Source organism: Hemicordylus capensis, chromosome 2, assembly GCF_027244095.1.
Source record: "Hemicordylus capensis ecotype Gifberg chromosome 2, rHemCap1.1.pri, whole genome shotgun sequence".
NCBI classification, from domain to species: Eukaryota; Metazoa; Chordata; class Lepidosauria; order Squamata; family Cordylidae; genus Hemicordylus; species Hemicordylus capensis.
Genome location: NC_069658.1, coordinates 289,799,919 through 289,818,102, shown reverse-complemented (window position 1 = coordinate 289,818,102; position 18,184 = coordinate 289,799,919). Strand labels below are relative to the sequence as shown.

Below are 18,184 nucleotides of genomic sequence, written 5' to 3'. Positions count from 1 at the left end.
TTGTTAATAAAAAAAAATTAAAAAGCAAAATGAAAAGGGTTAGTAAAATGGAAGGGCACTGATATGTCAATCAACACTTCCTGTAGCACACATTTCATGTAGCACTTACTGCTACAACAGATGAACACTGGCGAAAAGACTGCGTTTTCCTAGGTTTAAAACACTGGGGTAGATCCAAATGTATAGCTATGCTTGTGAAAACTCCTTTTGTGAATAGAAGAAAAGTTGCATTTGTGCAAGGACTCTTTCCAGGAGCACAACTCTCCTTCCATTCATGGAAGGAGTTTCCTTGGCCACAGTAGGAAGTTTGGATCCAATCCACAGTGGTTTGAATCCTGAAAAAAACGTAATGTCTTGCAGCAAAAATGTGAACCTGCTAAATTATATGGATCTCCAGTAACACCTGAGTAACTGTTGCACATTTTCTTGCAAGAAGCAAGTATTTTGGCACAGCCCCAAATAGTAGTAATTACCTTCAAAGCTATCTTAGAACTCCAACTCAGTAGTATGATTTCCACAGACATTACTATAACAGTGAAGAGAGGAACTGAGGTAAAATAGGTGCAACTGATACTCCTAATTGGCAAGAATGAGACCACCAGAACTGAAACACTATACATGATTTCTCTATTGTTTATTTAAATATCTATATTTATGCATTTACAAACTTTATAAGCACTGACCTCTCTGCTTTTTTCTTTTATGCAGAGAATTTGCTTCTGTAAAATGAGGACCATGTACAAAACTAGGCAACAGATATTTTAAAAATTCATTTCATATTTTTCAGCTGTCGGGAACAAAAAGTGACCAAATGGAAGGAAAACTAAAACACAATCCAAAACCAGTGGTTCTTTTACAAGTATTACAAAAATCAGTGCTCAGCTAGGAGTCCTAAAAGGGATAGTTCATACTTCTTGGTGCAATGCATGGCTGAGGGGAAGGAACTTCTGTCAGATTAATAGCAAAATGTATAGATACTAGACTGAGGTGATAAGAGTCTGGAAACACTTCTAAGGTTTTATAAACCAATATGGCACAAAAGTTCTCTTAGAATATTACATTGATCTGCCAACAGCGTAGAACCATCCCAGTTTTCATGTTGTGCAAAGAAAAGAGTTCCCTTCGAGAATTCTGATTTCTTCATAAGTTAATACCTTATCCTCTTCCACAGATCTCTGGAGTATACAGAATTGCCAGCGAAGACACTCAACACTGGGGGGAAAACCCCTCAAAAGAACTTTCTTGCTTGTAATGTTAGGGGCGGGAGTAGGGAAGAGGCACTACCACGTCTGCTAACAAGATGTGTCAATCTCTTGGAATACCATGTGTTACAAAAATGCCCTGGAGAACAAAACCTCACTAGGAACAGAGTTTACAGCAGCCTTGCTTAGCTGTCATTTGATGCCATTGAGAGAATATTAGATGACACCAGATTCAAAGATGTGCACTCCCTTTAGGACACACAGGAGTAACACGTAAAGTGTGATTGCATAATTAATATTGCACGACTGTATAAAAAACATAAATACTAGCTATCCAAAGTTTTTTTAAATACAAAATACATGTCACATACTATTTTAGTCAATAATTCTTTTCAAGTGCAATTTAGGTGCGTCCTTCACTCCTTCCTATAAAAAGGCATTTTTGGCACCAATGTAACCCTCTCCCCAATAATGTGCCAATATACATAAACCCATACTTTCTTATAGCAATCTTCTATACATACAGTATATAAAAAAGAGTTATTTACATAATGAGCCAGGCATACACAGAAGCAGCTTTAAGGGTTGAATTTCACTCTTGTTATGAAGGGACACACACACTCACGCAAGCCACGCATTAGAGTTATGCTGGTTGCTGTGGGTTCACATTGATAGAAGAAGGATGCCCTAGGAGACCAATGCGCTGTTTTTGCTTCCTCTGCTCTGTCATCTGGAAAATTGAAACATTTACTCAGTAGACATAAGCACCTCCTGTATGCCAGACCACAGAGCAAGCTATTGCTGTTATACTGTGGTCAAGGTTTATTCTGAAACAAAGAGCACCCTCCCATCTGATACAACCAACACAATTAGAGAAAAACAGAGACAACCCCCACCTGCCCACACACCAGTATGGAGAATCCAAAGAGAGCACCCAAGACTTCAATGGCCTCCAGAATCCAGTAATGGCAACTTGAAAATGCATCTCAGGCTCTTAGGAGCTTGCCTACTGAGTATTTACAATGAGCTGGTTCAAACAATAAATGTTCCATCTGCACGGGGAGTCCCGAGGCACATACTTGTGTGGGCAAATGTAATATTCGAACCAATGATCACAGCAAATTCTGTAACTGTGGCATTTTAGTCAGCTGCCCCAGTGGTGAAAATTGCTGTTAGATGTGTGAACAGAGCAATGAGTATGACATTTCATTTGTCTGGGGGTTGTCAGGACTTCTCACAATGACTAAATATATTGGCTGAATCTCTGGACTGAAATTCTGAAGAACAGCATATAGATAGATAAGCTTTATTACGATCGTAGATCAGACTGTACAACAACAAAAACATTACATAAAACTAGAGCATATAATACAAACAACGTAGCAGAACCTAGCCACCTTGAAACTGATCTCTTTACAAAAGTTAGATAACAAAAACTCTAAATAAAATTCATCGGAGTGACCTGGAAACTTCACCAAAAGGGGAGTAATTAATTTTAAATGAGCATCACTATAAAATTTACAATATAAAATAACATGAAGGGTAGTTTCTATGGCGCCCATTCCACAGGGACAAATCCTTAAATTAAACTGAATCCCTTTATATCTACCATCCCTAACCGCCGTTGGAAGGGCGTTTAGGCGGGCAAGAGTAAATGGACGCCTAAATTTAGGGATAAAAATATTATCTAAATACGCTGCTGGATTGGAATTAAAAAGTTGTTTCCCCAGACAGATGCCACTCCTTAGATTAGGACATGATCAGGCCTGGCAGGTTATTAAGTAGCATATTGCTGATACAGAATTACAAGTGGATACAGCCTACCTAAGAATTTCCTCATGGGAGAACCCAAATTGAAGAAGTTTGTTTTTAACCAAGGTCTTCCACTTATAATTAAAGTCATCAATCATTACTAAGGAAGCCAGCATTACATTAAAAACATAATTTTTCTGGGTTTGGAGCACTAACTCCAAAGGCTAACTAATATTATCAGTAGAGAGAGCAGTTGGTACACTGGCCCTCAACTATAACATGCTTAAACCATGTAAAAGAACTCTTGAAGGAGTGAATCTTGAATAAATAAGTGCTCCTGTTTCAGTGTCAAACCTGAAGTAAATTGGTATTTTCTGGTTCAGACCGGTGTATCTTCATTTGCCCGAGTAATTAACAGGTCAGGCTTTTTTTTTTTTTTTTTTAAAGAGCTCTGGCTACATGACAATGGAATTCTGTTATACATACATACATACGCACACACACACACAAATAAATATTTTAAATATGACAGGTGGAATGGTTCTGCTTCTGTTGATCTTTGTATAAACTCTGGAGGTCACTCAACCTCTTGCAATTTGTGTATTATGGGCTTTAAAAAAAGGGGGTTGTTTTTAATTATATGTACATGTTTGCATATGGTAATAAAATGTAAAATTACTCGTATGAAGATTTTAGATTTTAAACTATACAGAATTCTTGCTAGATTATTAGCTAGAGAGACAACAACGCTATTTTTCTGAAGCACATCCATAGTGGGATTATGGCCTAATCACAAATCTTTATTAGTATCTACAAATAACCTACACTGAATTGCACTATCTGTGTGTCATAAAATAGATACATAAACACTCGGTGGAAGAAAAGTTTAAAAGTTTGCTTTTGTATATGTAGACCGTGAGAAGGCTCCCCTAATTTCTCTCTCTCTGGAATATAAGAAAGAGAAGTAAACAGAAGGGGGATTGTTGGGGGGTGCCCCCTCAGACAAGTGGCTTGCCACCCCATGGCCTTCCATTTCTGTTAACCGTGCAGCTCAACTTAACAAACGGCCAGCCTGCAGGCAGCACAACTCTTGTTAATACTAGGGAGGGATGAGAGAGGGAAAGGGAGAAAGAGGAAGGAGCAAATGCAGAGCCAGGAAACAGAGGCAGCTGTGCCTCCTTTGGGCTCATTAGGATGAGTTTCTCTTTGTTCTACGCTTTCTGTCCCTTTTTGCAAGTTCACTTGAACTAAGCAATGGAATGAGGTAGTTTGATTGCTGTTAACATACCTTTTGACAAATCTACTGTGAACATGGGAAATATTTCTTTTAATTATTTTTTATTTGGAGACTACGGATTGTCAGTTAGCAGTTACTACAGTTCTCTGAAGGTGGATCCTGAGGTAAGCGCCATTAGATTTTTCCCCTTTCTCCCCTCTAATGGCATACATACATTTAGACCCTTAATGTTTTTGGATCTGTATACACTTTGTACAAACAGGGCTGGGGACTGGCCACACAGTACAGGAAGTGGTGTGTTCATTCAGTTCCTGCCTTCCCGACCACCCCTCTCATGATGAGCACCCAGTCAGCCATGAAGCACTGCCATAACAAAGACAATAGAGAAAGGATTCTGGAGCATAACAGTAATATGTAAACTGGATTCTTTCAGGCCTCTTGTTTAGAAGCTGCTAATATTGGGACTACTTGCTATGCAGCAATCTGCTGTGGAGGTGCCATTATACGAGGAAATGGACCAAGGCATGCTGCAGTAACATACTGTGCAAACAAGTATGAAGATGTAGGGGGCATGTATTAGAGAAAAACCAGACAAAGATGATCATATTAATGGGAATGGGGCATCCAATTCTTCCTGCAACCATAAGATTCCATTCTGGTGGTCATTTGGAATGCACATATCCGGAGGAAGCATTTTAAAAAGTACAGTTAGATAATGATTAAAAATAAGGACATATACTAAACTAGAATTTGGCTAATTATACCGATTTTACAAATACAATGAATATTTATATACCGCTTCTCAACAAAAGTTCCCAAAGCGGTTTAACATAGATATATAAGTAAATAAATAAAGTGCTGTACTTGGTAAGTGCTATATTACCAAGATCCCATCAAAGCTTGACACTACGGCATAGTTTCTACCTGTCACCATTGTTAACTGAGAAGTGGCTGTCTTTCAGTTTGTAGCTTTAATGTTTAAAACAGAAAATCCCTAACTCACAGTTTAATGACATCCAAGTGTTAATGTTTTAAATAGTCTCCCAAGAATGTTTGCATTACTTGTTTTAGTTCAGTGGTGCTCTCAAGTAGATATGTTGAACTCCAGTATTAATGACAGCTTTAGTTTCCAGAAGCCTCTTTGAAGAGACAGCCCTGCTCTTTATTCAGTTTGAGCCAATCATTCAGCCAGCTCCCTTTCCAGCGAGGTTTGTTGCTAATGAGAAAGTGATGTATTGGTCTGGTCATGTAATTAGTACATGCTGCAACTTGAGCAGGTCACATTCAATGACAGCACTTGGGGGAAATTCCAAAACGTTCCCTCACATTAATGAACCTGGTTTCCCCGTCTTCTTTTGCAGTGAAGAGGCTCGTGGAAAGCTGATGTCATTCTCTCTCACTTTCACAAGGGCAAAGATGTGGCCAGTTAAAAACAGACGGCTTTATGCATTTTGGGCATCATCCCAAAGATTTATGAAACTGAAGCCATTGGCAGGGGAAGAAAGGGTAGAGGGTAGAGAAAGTGGCCTCCCACTGAGCTTGCATCAAATTCCTTTCTAGATGACTTAGGTCACATGTTTAAAAAACCTGGCTGCTAATCAAAGGGGCAGCAAAGTATTTTCTGATTGTTGAGGAACAAACAGGAAAAGAAAGGATGTGATATCTAAAGAGGGATTCTGAAAAGTAGTATTTTTGCTCTGAGCTCCATGCCTCTAAAGGTAAACTGTGTCGTCGAGTCAGTGACGACTCCTGGCGTCCACAGAGCCCTGCGGTTGTCTTTGGCAGAATACAGGAGGGGTTTAACATTGCCATCTTCTTTCAGCATCTTCCTATATCGCTGCTGCCTGATATATGGGTGTTTCCCATAGTCTGGGAAACATACCAGCGGGGATTTGAACTGCTGTTGGTTCAAATCCCTGGCATCCTCTGGCTTGGTAGTCAAGTCATTTCCCTGCTTTCCCTTATCCCTTAATTCAGCAGAGGTTTTCTGGATTTTTTGTTACACTTCAACACATTATGGTGACAGCGAAGAAAGCTCAAACATGGATGCCCGCATCTGAACATATGTAGATGTTGGTAAGTCCTACAAGCAATTCACCAAGGTGAGTATGAATAAGGATTGTGAAGGAAAAAACCCCTACTTATTCGCAGTAGTTGCCCACAAACTAATGGAATGAAAACTGGTGGAATGAAAAAAAAAAAAATCAAGCAGGAAATCAAACTGTAATACATCACACCACAGAAAAACTCTTGTTTGGCCAGTTTTAAGGAGTCTGGCTGATGGTAACCTAGGAGGTGTGTGTTTGGCTTTCTACCTAAGCAGTCAACTACGACGCTGCCAAAAAAGCAAAAAATCCTTCCACTGTCAAAGCTTCTTATAATATCACCCATTAGGCAGGGTGGGATATCAATAATCTATCCAGCATCCCAAACTATTTAAGTTTGCAAGCAGCAATGGTCTATCCAGCATCCCATCATTTTAGCAACTGCATTTGACAAAATGGCAAATGCAGTTCAATCTAAGCAATTGTAAAGTGATGCATATTGGGGCAACCCCCCCAACTTCACCTAAACGTTGATGGGATCTGAGCTGTCAGTGACTGACTTAGAGAGAGATCCTGGGGTCGTGGTGGACAGCTCATTGAAAGTGTCGACTCAGTGCGTGGCAGCTGTGAAAAAGGCAAATTCCATGCTAGGGATCATTAGGAAGGGGATTGAAAATTATAATGCCCTTATACAAAACTATGGTCTGGCCACATTTGGAATCATGTGTTCAGTTCTGGTCACCATATCTTAAGAAGAACATTGTACAACTGGAAAAGGTGCAGAAGAGTGTGAAGGTGTAAAACAGGATGCTTGACTAGATAGGCCTTGGGCCTGATCCAGCAGGGCTGTTCTTATGTTCTTAAAAAAGAAGCAACAAGAAGTTATGGAACGTGTACTTCTGAAATGAAGAAGAAGATATCGAAACTAAAAACAATTCAATGAAAAAGACAACTAATGATCTGTAGTATAATATATGAGGATGGTATGAAGGGGTGGGTTATCTCAGCTATCAAGAAGACCTGTTTGGAATGCCATGAGAGGAAGTTAGCTGGGGTGGTGGTGTCATCTGGAGTGACAAACAGATGGAGTGTTAAGCCCCATCCTCTGCCCCACTACTTCACCACCATTTGATCCATTGATTAAGTGCCATCAAGTCGGTGTTGACTCTTAGCGACCACATAGGTAGATTTTCTCCAGGATGATCTGTCTTCAAATTGGACTTTAAGGTCTCTCAGTGGTGCATTCATTGCTGTCATAATCAAGTCCATCCACCTTGCTGCTGGTCGTCCTCTTCTTCTCTTTCCATCAACTTCCCCCAGCATTATGGACTTCTCAAGCGAGCTGGATCTTTGCATAGTATGTCCGAAGTATGATAGTTTGAGCCCGGTCATTTGTGCCTTGAGTGAAAATTCTGGATTGATTTGTTCTATGATCCATTTGTTTGTTTTCCTGGCTATCCATGGTATCCTCTAAAGTCTTCTCCAACACCAAAGTTCAAAAGCATCAATGCTTTTTCTATTTTGCTTCTTCAAAATCCAGCTTTAGCATACATAGAGTGTTATGGGAAAAACCATTGTCCGAACAATTCTAATCTTTGTAGGTATAGACACATCACAGCATCTAAATATCCTTTCCAAGGCCTTCATTGCAACCCTACCAAGTGCTAGCCTGTGGTGTATTTCTTGACTGCTGGATTCTGTACTGTTGACAGTCGATCCCAAAAGGCAGAAGCTATCCACCATTTCAATGTCTTTATTATCAGTTCTGAGGCTGGTTGCTGTACCCATTGTCATTAGTTAAGTCTTCTTTACATTTAGTTGTAGTCCCATTTTTTCACTGTGCTCCTTGACTTTCATTACTAGAGCTTGCAGATCATCCGTATTCTCAGTTATCAGAGTGGTGTCATCAGCATAGAGCAGGTTGATGTTCCTTCCTCCAACTTTAAAACCATGCTCATCTTCTTCCAATCCAGCTTCTCTCAGTATATGTTCAGCATATAATTTGAATAAAGATGGAGAAAATATATAGCCTTGTCTTACTCCTTTGCTGATCTGGAACCAGTCTGTTCCACCATGTTCTGTCTGGACTGTGGCTTCCTGTCCTGTGTATAGGTTTCTCATGAGAACAATGAGATATTCTGGGATGCCAATTTTCCTAAGGATATTCCACAACTTGAGATGGCCGATTGCGTTGACCATGTAATACTTCACCACCATAGTATAGTGGAAAAGATATATCGATGCAAAACCCCTTCAAACTGGGAAATAGACTTAATTGGGAGATTCTTACATTTGAAAGAAAAGTGGACATACTTCAAGTCCTGACTGACTCCAGTACAGTTTGTGCCATATTGATGGTACAATGGACAGTTGTGACAAATCCTTTTTACTCTTATTTTCCTCTATCTTCCATATCACTTATTGTGCCTCATTCTAGATATATCACAAATACGATACTTTCCAAGTCTACTACTGAAGCTCAACAGAACCTTTTAGACTTGGAATATGTTATACTGCTACTGTACTGTTTGTATGTTATACTGCTACTGTAATAAATGAAAACTGTTTGCTTTATTTCATTAGCCCTGTCCAGATATTATGTTGTACCTGTAGAAATGTACCTAGAGGCACGTGTTATGCAAGTGACGCTACATGCAATCATTTAAGAAATGAACCTGGGTACAAGGCTTCTCAAATGAAGGCTACAGATAATGTTTGAACAACTGTACATGTACATGTGTACACTGTTCACAAATTGTACATGTGTTGAACATAATGTGTGAGTAGGGCTATTTTTTCCACATAGTTCTCACCAAATGAGATAGAATGGTCATTTAAGAAGGGCCCTTTGTGATAAAGGCTTCCAAAGTTGCATAAGATTCCAAATATTAACAGTTTTCATCATTAGCAGAACAAATTCCTTTTTATGTGACAAGTGTGTGTGGATGGAGGAGGGGATCCCCAAACTATCTGATTTTTATTTTTTGTGAGAGCAGTGATAAATAAAACTACACTGGTTTCAGCCATAAACTGAAAGAGAGGGGTATGGGAACACAACTGATTTGATAAAGGTCCTTAAATAATTTCATTCTTTAAGAACAGGTCCCCCCACTCATTTAAAATGATTCAGTTTTCAAATAAGAACCATATGAGGTAAGTGAAGATATTTTATGTGATCAAGGACACCTGATTGGGGGTGGGGAGAGGATGCCCCTAAAATACAAGATGTGTCAGTATTTTGTGTGTTAGGGCATATTTGATTTTAGCTATGCACCCTTAAAGTGTAAACAAAGGGTATTTGATGTGGGGATTTAGGTGAGTGTCTGCTTTGAATAAGACATAGTAAGATCATGTCACATTTTATATTTTCTGTGTCATGACACATCTAAAAGATGGCACAGGTTTCAACCATATGCCTTATGAAGTGATTCAGATGAAGTTCTGGGGAGAAGAAACATTTTTTGATGTTCGGGGTGGAGTCTCAGGTGGGGAAAAGAAAGTCTCTGAACAAAAACTTAAGAATTTTAACACTAAATTAAGAGCGCAGGAAGAAGTTGCCATGGTGTGAATCCCAACCAACAGATGGACTGTTACTGTGGATTCACCATCAGAACCTGTGTGGATCAGATACATCACATTTATACATACAATCTCCCCATACTCACGTTTCCCATCCACTTGTGCATAATTTACAAATAAATAAATACAACAAACTTGTTGCCCCATAACAAATTGTTCTCTGGGTGGCTCACAACACAACATTAAAACATGAAATAAAAACACACAACACATTAAATTATAACAGACTAAGAGGGGAAAAATAAAATACAAAATACAATTCAAAGCCATTTAAAAACTCATTAAAAATCAGTTATAAATCCAAATTTAAAAGGCCTTATTGAACAAAAAGTTCTTTTTGCCTGGGGTCTAAAAGAACAAAGTGATGAAGCCAGGCAAACCTCACTGGGGATGGCATGTGTCAGCCATCTTTATAAAGAGGAGCAGAAAAACCTTTGTTGTCCAAAGGCTTTTAATAAATTATTATGCATGTTTTGTGTAGTTAAGGTCTTCTGAATATTTTCTTACCTGATCTTTAAGCTCAGACAGCTGACTAGAGAGATTAGATACCAGTTTCATGGTAGATTCAAGCTTATCTTGCAAGTTTCTAAGTTCATTCTGCTCTCCTTCAGAATCACTACTCACAAGTGACATTGCACGCATCCGAGGGAACCAGTCTAGATTTCTCTCCTGAAATTCCAAAACAATGAAACAATGATAGACAAGGACAGAACTGCATGGTATTCATCATGAGTCTGAATCTGAATCTGAATCTCAAGTATAAGTCAAAAAGGATATTCTAAATCACAATTCTCTTTTGCCAAGAGTTGAGTTTTGTACATCTCTAGTACCAAAGAAATCTAAAAATGTTGCTTTAACTAGAAGTATGAATATTGCTGAAGAGACCAAAGCTCAGACGTTACCAAACAAAGCAATATTAAAAAGAATCCCCTTGCTTCTCATAAGTGTGAAGCCATTCTTGCTTAATTGTAGTAAATCAAGATGGAATATGGATGCTGATTTTCTGGGGTACAATGTTCCCTATTGTCAATTCCCTCTGTAAATCCATGTATACTACTTCTCAGGTTAGCATAACTGAGTATACGGAACTTCATTTTAACACCAATATGTTTACTGAGAGGGGTGGGGTGGAAACATAGATCATACAGCTGCAATACATTTTATGAATATGACCAATATTTATACACCACTTTTCAACAAAAGTTCCCAAAACAGTTTACATAGAAATAAATAAAATAAAATGGCTCCCTGTCCCCAAAGGGCTCACAATCTAAAAAGAAACCTAAGGTAAACACCAGCAACAGCCACCAGAGGGATACTGTGCTGGGGATAGATAGGGTCAGCTGCTTTCCCCCGCCAAATAAAGAGAATCGCCATTAGAATTTTAGTTTTCATTAGTGGGTCTTGAATCCTGAGGAAACTATCAAATTTGTTCCCAACGGTAAAGGGAGAAACTACACACTACTAGTTTCCTTCTTACAATTGTCATGTGTTCTAAAAGCCTTCCAAAATAATCAGCAGAAGTAAAACACTTTAAAGACAAAATTTAGTTAGTTATTTTTTGGCCTCCAGAATCCTAAGCCAGATGAGAGGGTGAGCGGGCCATGGAATCATAAACATTCTTCTTTGCTATTTCCCTGACCATCACAATTAAACTGGGAAATCCTACATATATTTGTATGAGCAACCTTTCTGGCTGTGATAAGCAAAACCTCACTTCCTAGTGGATTCTATCTTGCATGCCTAAGAGAGAACTGCAGATTAAGACAATCTTCTGGTGCACTTGTTACCCTTTTGCCATTGTGAGAGGAGAGGAGGAAGAAGCTCATGAGATCACAGTCACTCGCAGTATTATTGTTGACAGCCAAGTAACAACTGAAAACAAAATCTAATGAGCAGCTCCATGCATCCCCAGACATTCATTCATTCATGCATTCATTCATTTATTTGATTTCTATACCACCCTTCCAAAAATGGCTCAGGGCGGTTTACACACAGAAATAATAAATAAATAAGATGGAGATGGAGAAATAAGATGGAGAAATGGTCTGGTTTTCATATTTTTGGCCAGACTTCCACCTAATTGCTGATATGTAGACCTGTCTATAAAGACATTAATTATCACTTCTACATATTTTATATTGATGTGCACATTTGGTAATGCAGAAGGAAAGAACGATGGCAGAAACTAAAGCCACAGAGAAGCGTGGGCACAGAAAGAAAAGAGGGAGTGGGAGTAGTAGATCGTTTAAGACATTAGGAGCTAATACTAACAACTATTCAATGCTATGGTTTAATTTCTCTGTCTCCTCCCACACTGGAGTCATTCTTTTACCATTAAAATTCAAAGAATAGTTTGAGCAGGAGGAAACAAGAATGCCTTGATGTGAACAGAGACACTTAATCAGGGCTAACATCAGGGCTTGGCCAAAGGCTCATGGCCAAACTTGGAGGCTCAGAATGCTCTTCAACAGCTGCACTGGTGGCCACCACCTTCCTGTATTCCTATAATGCAATGCCCCCACCACTGCAACCAGTGATACAATGGCAGGTACATGGCATTGTAGATTAAAAAAAATAGATGTTCACCACCAGTGCAATGCCCTGCTCTCGTTGCTGCTAAGGTGCCCTGAAAAGGCATTTGGCTGAGGCCCTTCACAAACCTAGCACAGCACTGCACTTAATACTATCTCATCTGAAATCTGGAATAAATCTAATAGGGCTGTAGCTCAGTGGAAGAGCATCTGCTTTGCATGCAGAAAGTCCCAGGTTCCATCCCTGGCATCTCTAGGTAGGGCTGGGAACAATTCCTGCCTGAAATCCGGGAAAAGCCATAGAACATTGGGAGCTAGATGAACCAAGGGTCTGACTTGGTATGAGACAGCTTCCTGTGTTCCTCATCCTGGATATTATCATGGTTGATTGATGGTAAAGAAACATTTTAATATGGTCTGCCAATAACAAACTTCCACCTCCTTTCTCTTAGCAGAGAGGGCTATCTTTAGGAAGGGATGTGACACCCCCTTTCTGCTTCACAGAAACATTATCACTTTCAACAGTTTTTACCTATCTGTTCTAAGATGCCTTTGTCTTCCCCAGCCCTGCCAACGGCCCCAGCCCCTGCTGCACTGACCCAAAAGCTACCCTTCTTCCTCCTTGCTGCCAGCCTCATCTTCTAGAGCACACTACTGCTTGGCATTATAGATCTAGGCAGCATGGGCAGAGGTTATACCCAGCAGTAGCCTCTGCTTGTTTCTGGCACCCATTTTATTTCCTGAAGGAGACAAAGCAAACAAGTGTGGACGGGAGAGAGAATGACAGCATGAGTGAGCAAGCTGCCTGCTGATGCCACAGTGCTGGCAACAGGACAGAGGCCACCACAGAAAGACTCTGTGTCTCAGTAGCAATCAGCAGGGCACCCTGGAAGGTAAGGTCAGTGGTGAAGAGGAAGTGGGACCAGCAAAGAGGCAGCGACAGTGATGAGGTGGGGTGGTGCCACCAGCTCTGGCCCAGGGAGTAGAATTGCTGAGGAGAGGCAAGCAGCAGATAGCAACGAGCTAGTGCTGGCAGCAGGGGACTGTGGATGGGCGTGCAGCAACTGGTTCTTCCCCACTCAGGGCAGGTTTATGTCTATTAATCCCAACTGCCTATGAAACTGAAGACAATGACCCATATTGGCACTCACCCCAGTTGCTTGAAAACTAATTATATAGGCCAGTCTGGATGATACACTGACCATGTGGAGGAGCGTGGGCATGCCATCTTCTCTACCTATTGTCTAATCGTGTGGGGCACCGACATTTATAAATGCCCCTCAATGTGCAGTTTTGATACCACTTTAAATGGTATGTCCCCTCAATACACAATGTATTGTGCAATGTATGTCTCCTCAATGCACAATTATGTAAATTGTGCATTGAGGGGTGCACAATTGGATGACCTCCCCCCTGCCATAATTAGGTGATAGCTGAATGGTGCATGCTGGGTGGATGTGGCAGAGAGAAGACAGGTGTTCCCCCACATGTTCAAAAATGGTGGATGTGGCAGAGAGAAGACAGGTGTTCCCCCACATGTTCAAAAATGGTGGATGTGGCAGGGAGAAGACAGGTGTTCCCCCACATGTTCAAAAATGGTGGATGTGGCAGGGAGAAGACAGGTGTCCCCCCACATGTTCAAAAATGGCCGGTATAATCTGCACTGGCCCTAAATGTACTAACTACTTAAATATGGATTTAATCATTTGTGATTTGTACCCATTGTAGTACAAATGAATGCTAATTAATGACTGTGTGAGGAAAATGCGATTTGTCATATTCCTTGCCGCCTGTTACGATCTTCTGGAGAGGTCCAGTTACAGTTGCCACTGACTCGTTTGGTGGAGACCCAGGATTGGGCTTTTTCTGTGGCTGCCCCAGGGCTTTGGAATAAGCTTCCAGCTGAAATAAGAGCATCTCCTTCTCTGTTTATTTTCAGGAAGAACCTCAAGACCCTCCTGTTCTTTCAGGCTTTTAATTAGAATTAACTTTAATCATTTTAAAAAACTTGTTTTAATAATTTTATTCTATTATTTTTATTGTCATGTATTTTAATTTGTGACTTTTAAATATTTTAAATTTTGTACACTGCCTAGAGACATACATATCAGGCAGTATAAAAATATGATAGATAGACAGATAGATAGTAAAAACTAACAGTTTGCCTTAACTGGTTGAAGGGACCAATTAAACAGCAAAGGGAGATTAATAGGACTAAGCAGTGCCCAGCAATTACATATTTATAGTTCAGGTTGTGATAACTTAAATTAAAAAATCACATGGAGAGTTAACAACTGTGATATAATGGCACCCGTACATATATGTTGTCTGTCTATCTTCCCGCCCCTACAGTCTCCCTTCAGGAGAGAGACCAAATTGCCAGGTCCTGATTTGGATTTCCTCACCCAGTCATTACTCTAGTTTTGATATGCTTGTTGATAACCTTTTAAAGTTCCAGCCTTATCATGAAATGATGTTTGTGGAAGTAGTTCTCTACATCCATGTTTCTTGTTTTTCTTATCCCCGTCTCAGGAATGAATTCAACAGACACCAGAAATAACCCTAAAACTGATTGAAATAGCTCATTTGCTCAGCCAGAATGCTGCTGCTTACAGAATAAGGGGTACCTTAACCTGTGCCCCACCCCTTTCCCCCCCCCCCCCGTCAAAAAAGCCACACCAATTTCCCAGGGATTCCATTCAAGACTAAAGAATGGAATAAGCTTTGCAATTATATTTGTTAAGGTTCAATAGAACCCTTATGGTCTCTGGCCTTGCAAGCAATAGATGCTACATAGCTGTAGCTTTTTTGCCCACATTATGTGAGCCATAATCTTAAACCTTTATTTTGGTCTGCTTTGCTGCATCCATGAATTTGCTGCATCCTGCTTTCCTACTGGTGTCCCACATACCAATCTTGTTATGCACTGTCTGCTATGGCTCTCCTGCAAGCCTGCTTGTGCCGTCAGCTCCCTCTTCCCGTTACAGCAACTTCCTCTCTTTAAACAGACCAACTGAATTAAGCCACTGACGGAAGCCAGCTAACCACAAGTATTGAGTTTCTAGCTAGCTCTTTTCTAGGTAAAGTTGGAAAAGTCCCTTTACAGTAGCTATCGTCAGAATCTCAGACATGGGGGCGGTGATGGCCAGAGCTTTGAAGTGTCCATGATTGGTAATTTCTTTCTTTATAAAAAGGAAGCTGCCCCATGGGATGGAAATTATTATTCAGCCTGAGAAATACTCATACTTCCCTGCTTTCACTGAACCAAGTTTGTTCTAGGAGTGTTTCTGACCTCGGATTTTTATCTTTAATTCCACCCCCATGCAATTCAGAACAGTATTATATATTCCATTCCAATTTGTAACTGACAGAGCTGTACGTTTACTCTCACTCTCTTTCATTTTTTAACCAGCGCAGATGGTTGAACACTAGAGAAAGGAAAGTGCACATCCTTCAAAGACCTAAGGGGAAAAGCAGCAAGAGAGCACATGTGTTAGAAGGTGGGGAACACTGCTAAGGAAAGAAAAAGTAGCTTTGTTTATCAAATTTAAGTTTTTAAAAAGCCTGAAGAATGCTCTCCAAAAGTAAAACACATGAAATGAAACCTTATTAAGCAGTTCACAAAATGACATAGGTATAGGCAAGGAGATCTGTATTGTTCATCACCACCAGGATAAGCACAGACCAACTGCAGCAGGTACCCATGACTGCTGCATGTCTAGATGTTGTTTAAACAGAAGTAACAAATGCAATGGTAGCAGGGGGAAGGGAATGCCAGTTTGCCTTTGTGATTAATGCTGGAAGTATTAGGAAAATGTAAGTTCCCTGCCAGGGATCTGTTGCAGGAGATAGGACAAATGAGTAACTGGGCATTTATTACATTATAAACTAGCCAGTTGAAGAGGCTAGAAGGAGAAAAAGCAATATCCAAGGCTCACTTGAACTTCTGACATTTTTTGAAAGGTTGGAAAAGCTTGCCAGAAAACATAGTCAAGCCTGAAAGCCCTAACCCACCTATCTTTAAACAAGGGTGTGAATATTAAAAATTTCACTTATAATTTGCTTATGAAGTAAAATTGTGATAGCTTACCATCACCTCATTTGTTGCCTGCAAGAAAGGTGGAGCTGAGGGATCTCAATGCATGGATAAGAAGGTGGTGGCGGGAGGAAGGGTTTAGATTTGTTAGGCACTGGAAAACATTTTGGAGCAAGACAAACCTATACAAAAGGGATGGGTTCCACTTGAACCAAGATGAAACCACACTGCTGGCATTTAAAAGCAAAAGGTCAGAAAGCAGCTTTTAAAATGTCACCTGGGGGGTTGCCGAAAGGAACTGGGTGGTATCTGGTTCGGTCAGCAAACCTTTCAGATAAACCAGAAGGCGACCGAGTAGAACCAGGAGTAGAGCAGATGGAAACACATGACAGCTGATCAAAAAGGTCACATGACAGAAAGGGAGATAGCACACGCCAACTGCAGGTAAGGGACTTGGACATAGGTGTTTATATATATAGCTTGCGGCTGCTGCCAATTTGTTTGGCGGCTATTCGGGAACGGGCCTTCTCTGCTGCTGCCCCTGGACTTTGGAATGCACTCCCTGTTGAAATAAGACCCTCCCCTCTCTGACAACCTTTTAAAAAGGCACTGAAGACACATTTATTCACCCAGGCTTTTAATTAGATCTATGGTTTTAAATTTTGATGTTGGTTTTAAATGATTTTAATTGTGTAATTGATTTAGTTTGGATTTTAATTGTTAATTGATTTTAATTGTATTTATTTTGTTGTAAACTGCCCTGAGCCATTGATTACTAATGAAAACTTAGATATAGTGGGCATAATGGAAACCTGGTGAAATGGTGAGAACCAGGACGATACTTATTTCTGGAAACGAACTCTACAGAAAGTACGGTGGGGGGGTGGAATGGGGTGGAGTAGCACAAAGAAGGGATAGAATCCAACAAGCTAGAAAACCTATGAGGACCAGAGTCCTTGACAGAATCATTATTGGGTGACAATATTCATTCATTCATTCATTCATTCATTCATTCATTCCATTTATAAACCGCTCCATTCAAAGGCTCTGGGCAGTATACAACAACTTTAAAAAGACCTTCCAACTTTAAAAAGACATAAAAACACACAATTCAAAACACAGTGCTAAAAACAATATAAACACAATTCAAACACAATTAAAACCAATTAAAATACTTTTTTTAAAAAACCACTTTACAAACCTTGGAAGGCCAGGCCAAACAAATAAGTTTTTAGGGCTCTCTTAAAGGCCAACAGCAAGCCTAAACTGCGGATATCTGCTGGGAGTGCATTCCGTAGGCCAAGAGCAGCTACAGAAAAGGCCTCGTTCCGAATTGCCACCAGATGTACCGGTGGTAACTGGAGATGGACCTCTCCAGTCCCAATATAAGGACAGAAAGGAAATGTGTTACTAGGGACGTGCTATCGCCCTCTGGAACTGGAGCTGGAGAAGCAAATCAGAGAGGTGTCAGAGCTGTAATAATGGGTGACCCCAATTACCCTCACGTAAACAAATTCACATGCAGGTATTGACAGAGACACCAGATTTCTAGACATACTTAATGACTGTGCCTTAGAACAGTTGGTCACCAACCAGAGAGAAGGAGACCTTGGACTTAATTCTGAGTAATGCCCAGGACCTAATGCGAGATGTCAAGAGTTGTAGAACTACTGGGGAACTAGTCACCATAGTGTGATCCAATTCAGCTTATATGCAAGGGGAGCATTGCCAAGGAAGTCCAACCTAGTTGTGCTGGATTTCAGAAGATGAAACTTCTCATAAATGAGGGGACTGGTAAA

The 18,184-nt window shown here is 40.2% G+C and overlaps 1 protein-coding gene and 1 long non-coding RNA gene across 15 annotated transcripts in view; one reads left to right on the top strand and one right to left on the bottom strand.

The window, feature by feature from the left end:
• Window positions 1–3,638, top strand: part of LOC128345173 (uncharacterized) — a 36,306-nt gene extending 32,668 nt beyond the window's left edge. For both annotated transcript variants that reach the window (XR_008316291.1, XR_008316292.1), the window contains exon 3: window positions 1,172–3,638. This is a non-coding gene — a long non-coding RNA (uncharacterized LOC128345173). The remainder of the gene's footprint in view (window positions 1–1,171) is intronic.
• ITPR1 (inositol 1,4,5-trisphosphate receptor type 1) overlaps window positions 611–18,184 on the bottom strand; it is a 323,955-nt gene continuing 306,381 nt past the window's right edge. For all 13 annotated transcript variants that reach the window (XM_053296706.1, XM_053296710.1, XM_053296713.1 and 10 more), the window contains 2 exons: window positions 10,323–10,484; window positions 611–1,932 (listed from right to left, as the gene is read on the bottom strand). In XM_053296706.1, coding sequence (XP_053152681.1) covers window positions 1,846–1,932; window positions 10,323–10,484 — 249 coding nt within the window. In that variant the 3' untranslated portion in view covers window positions 611–1,845. The remainder of the gene's footprint in view (window positions 1,933–10,322; window positions 10,485–18,184) is intronic.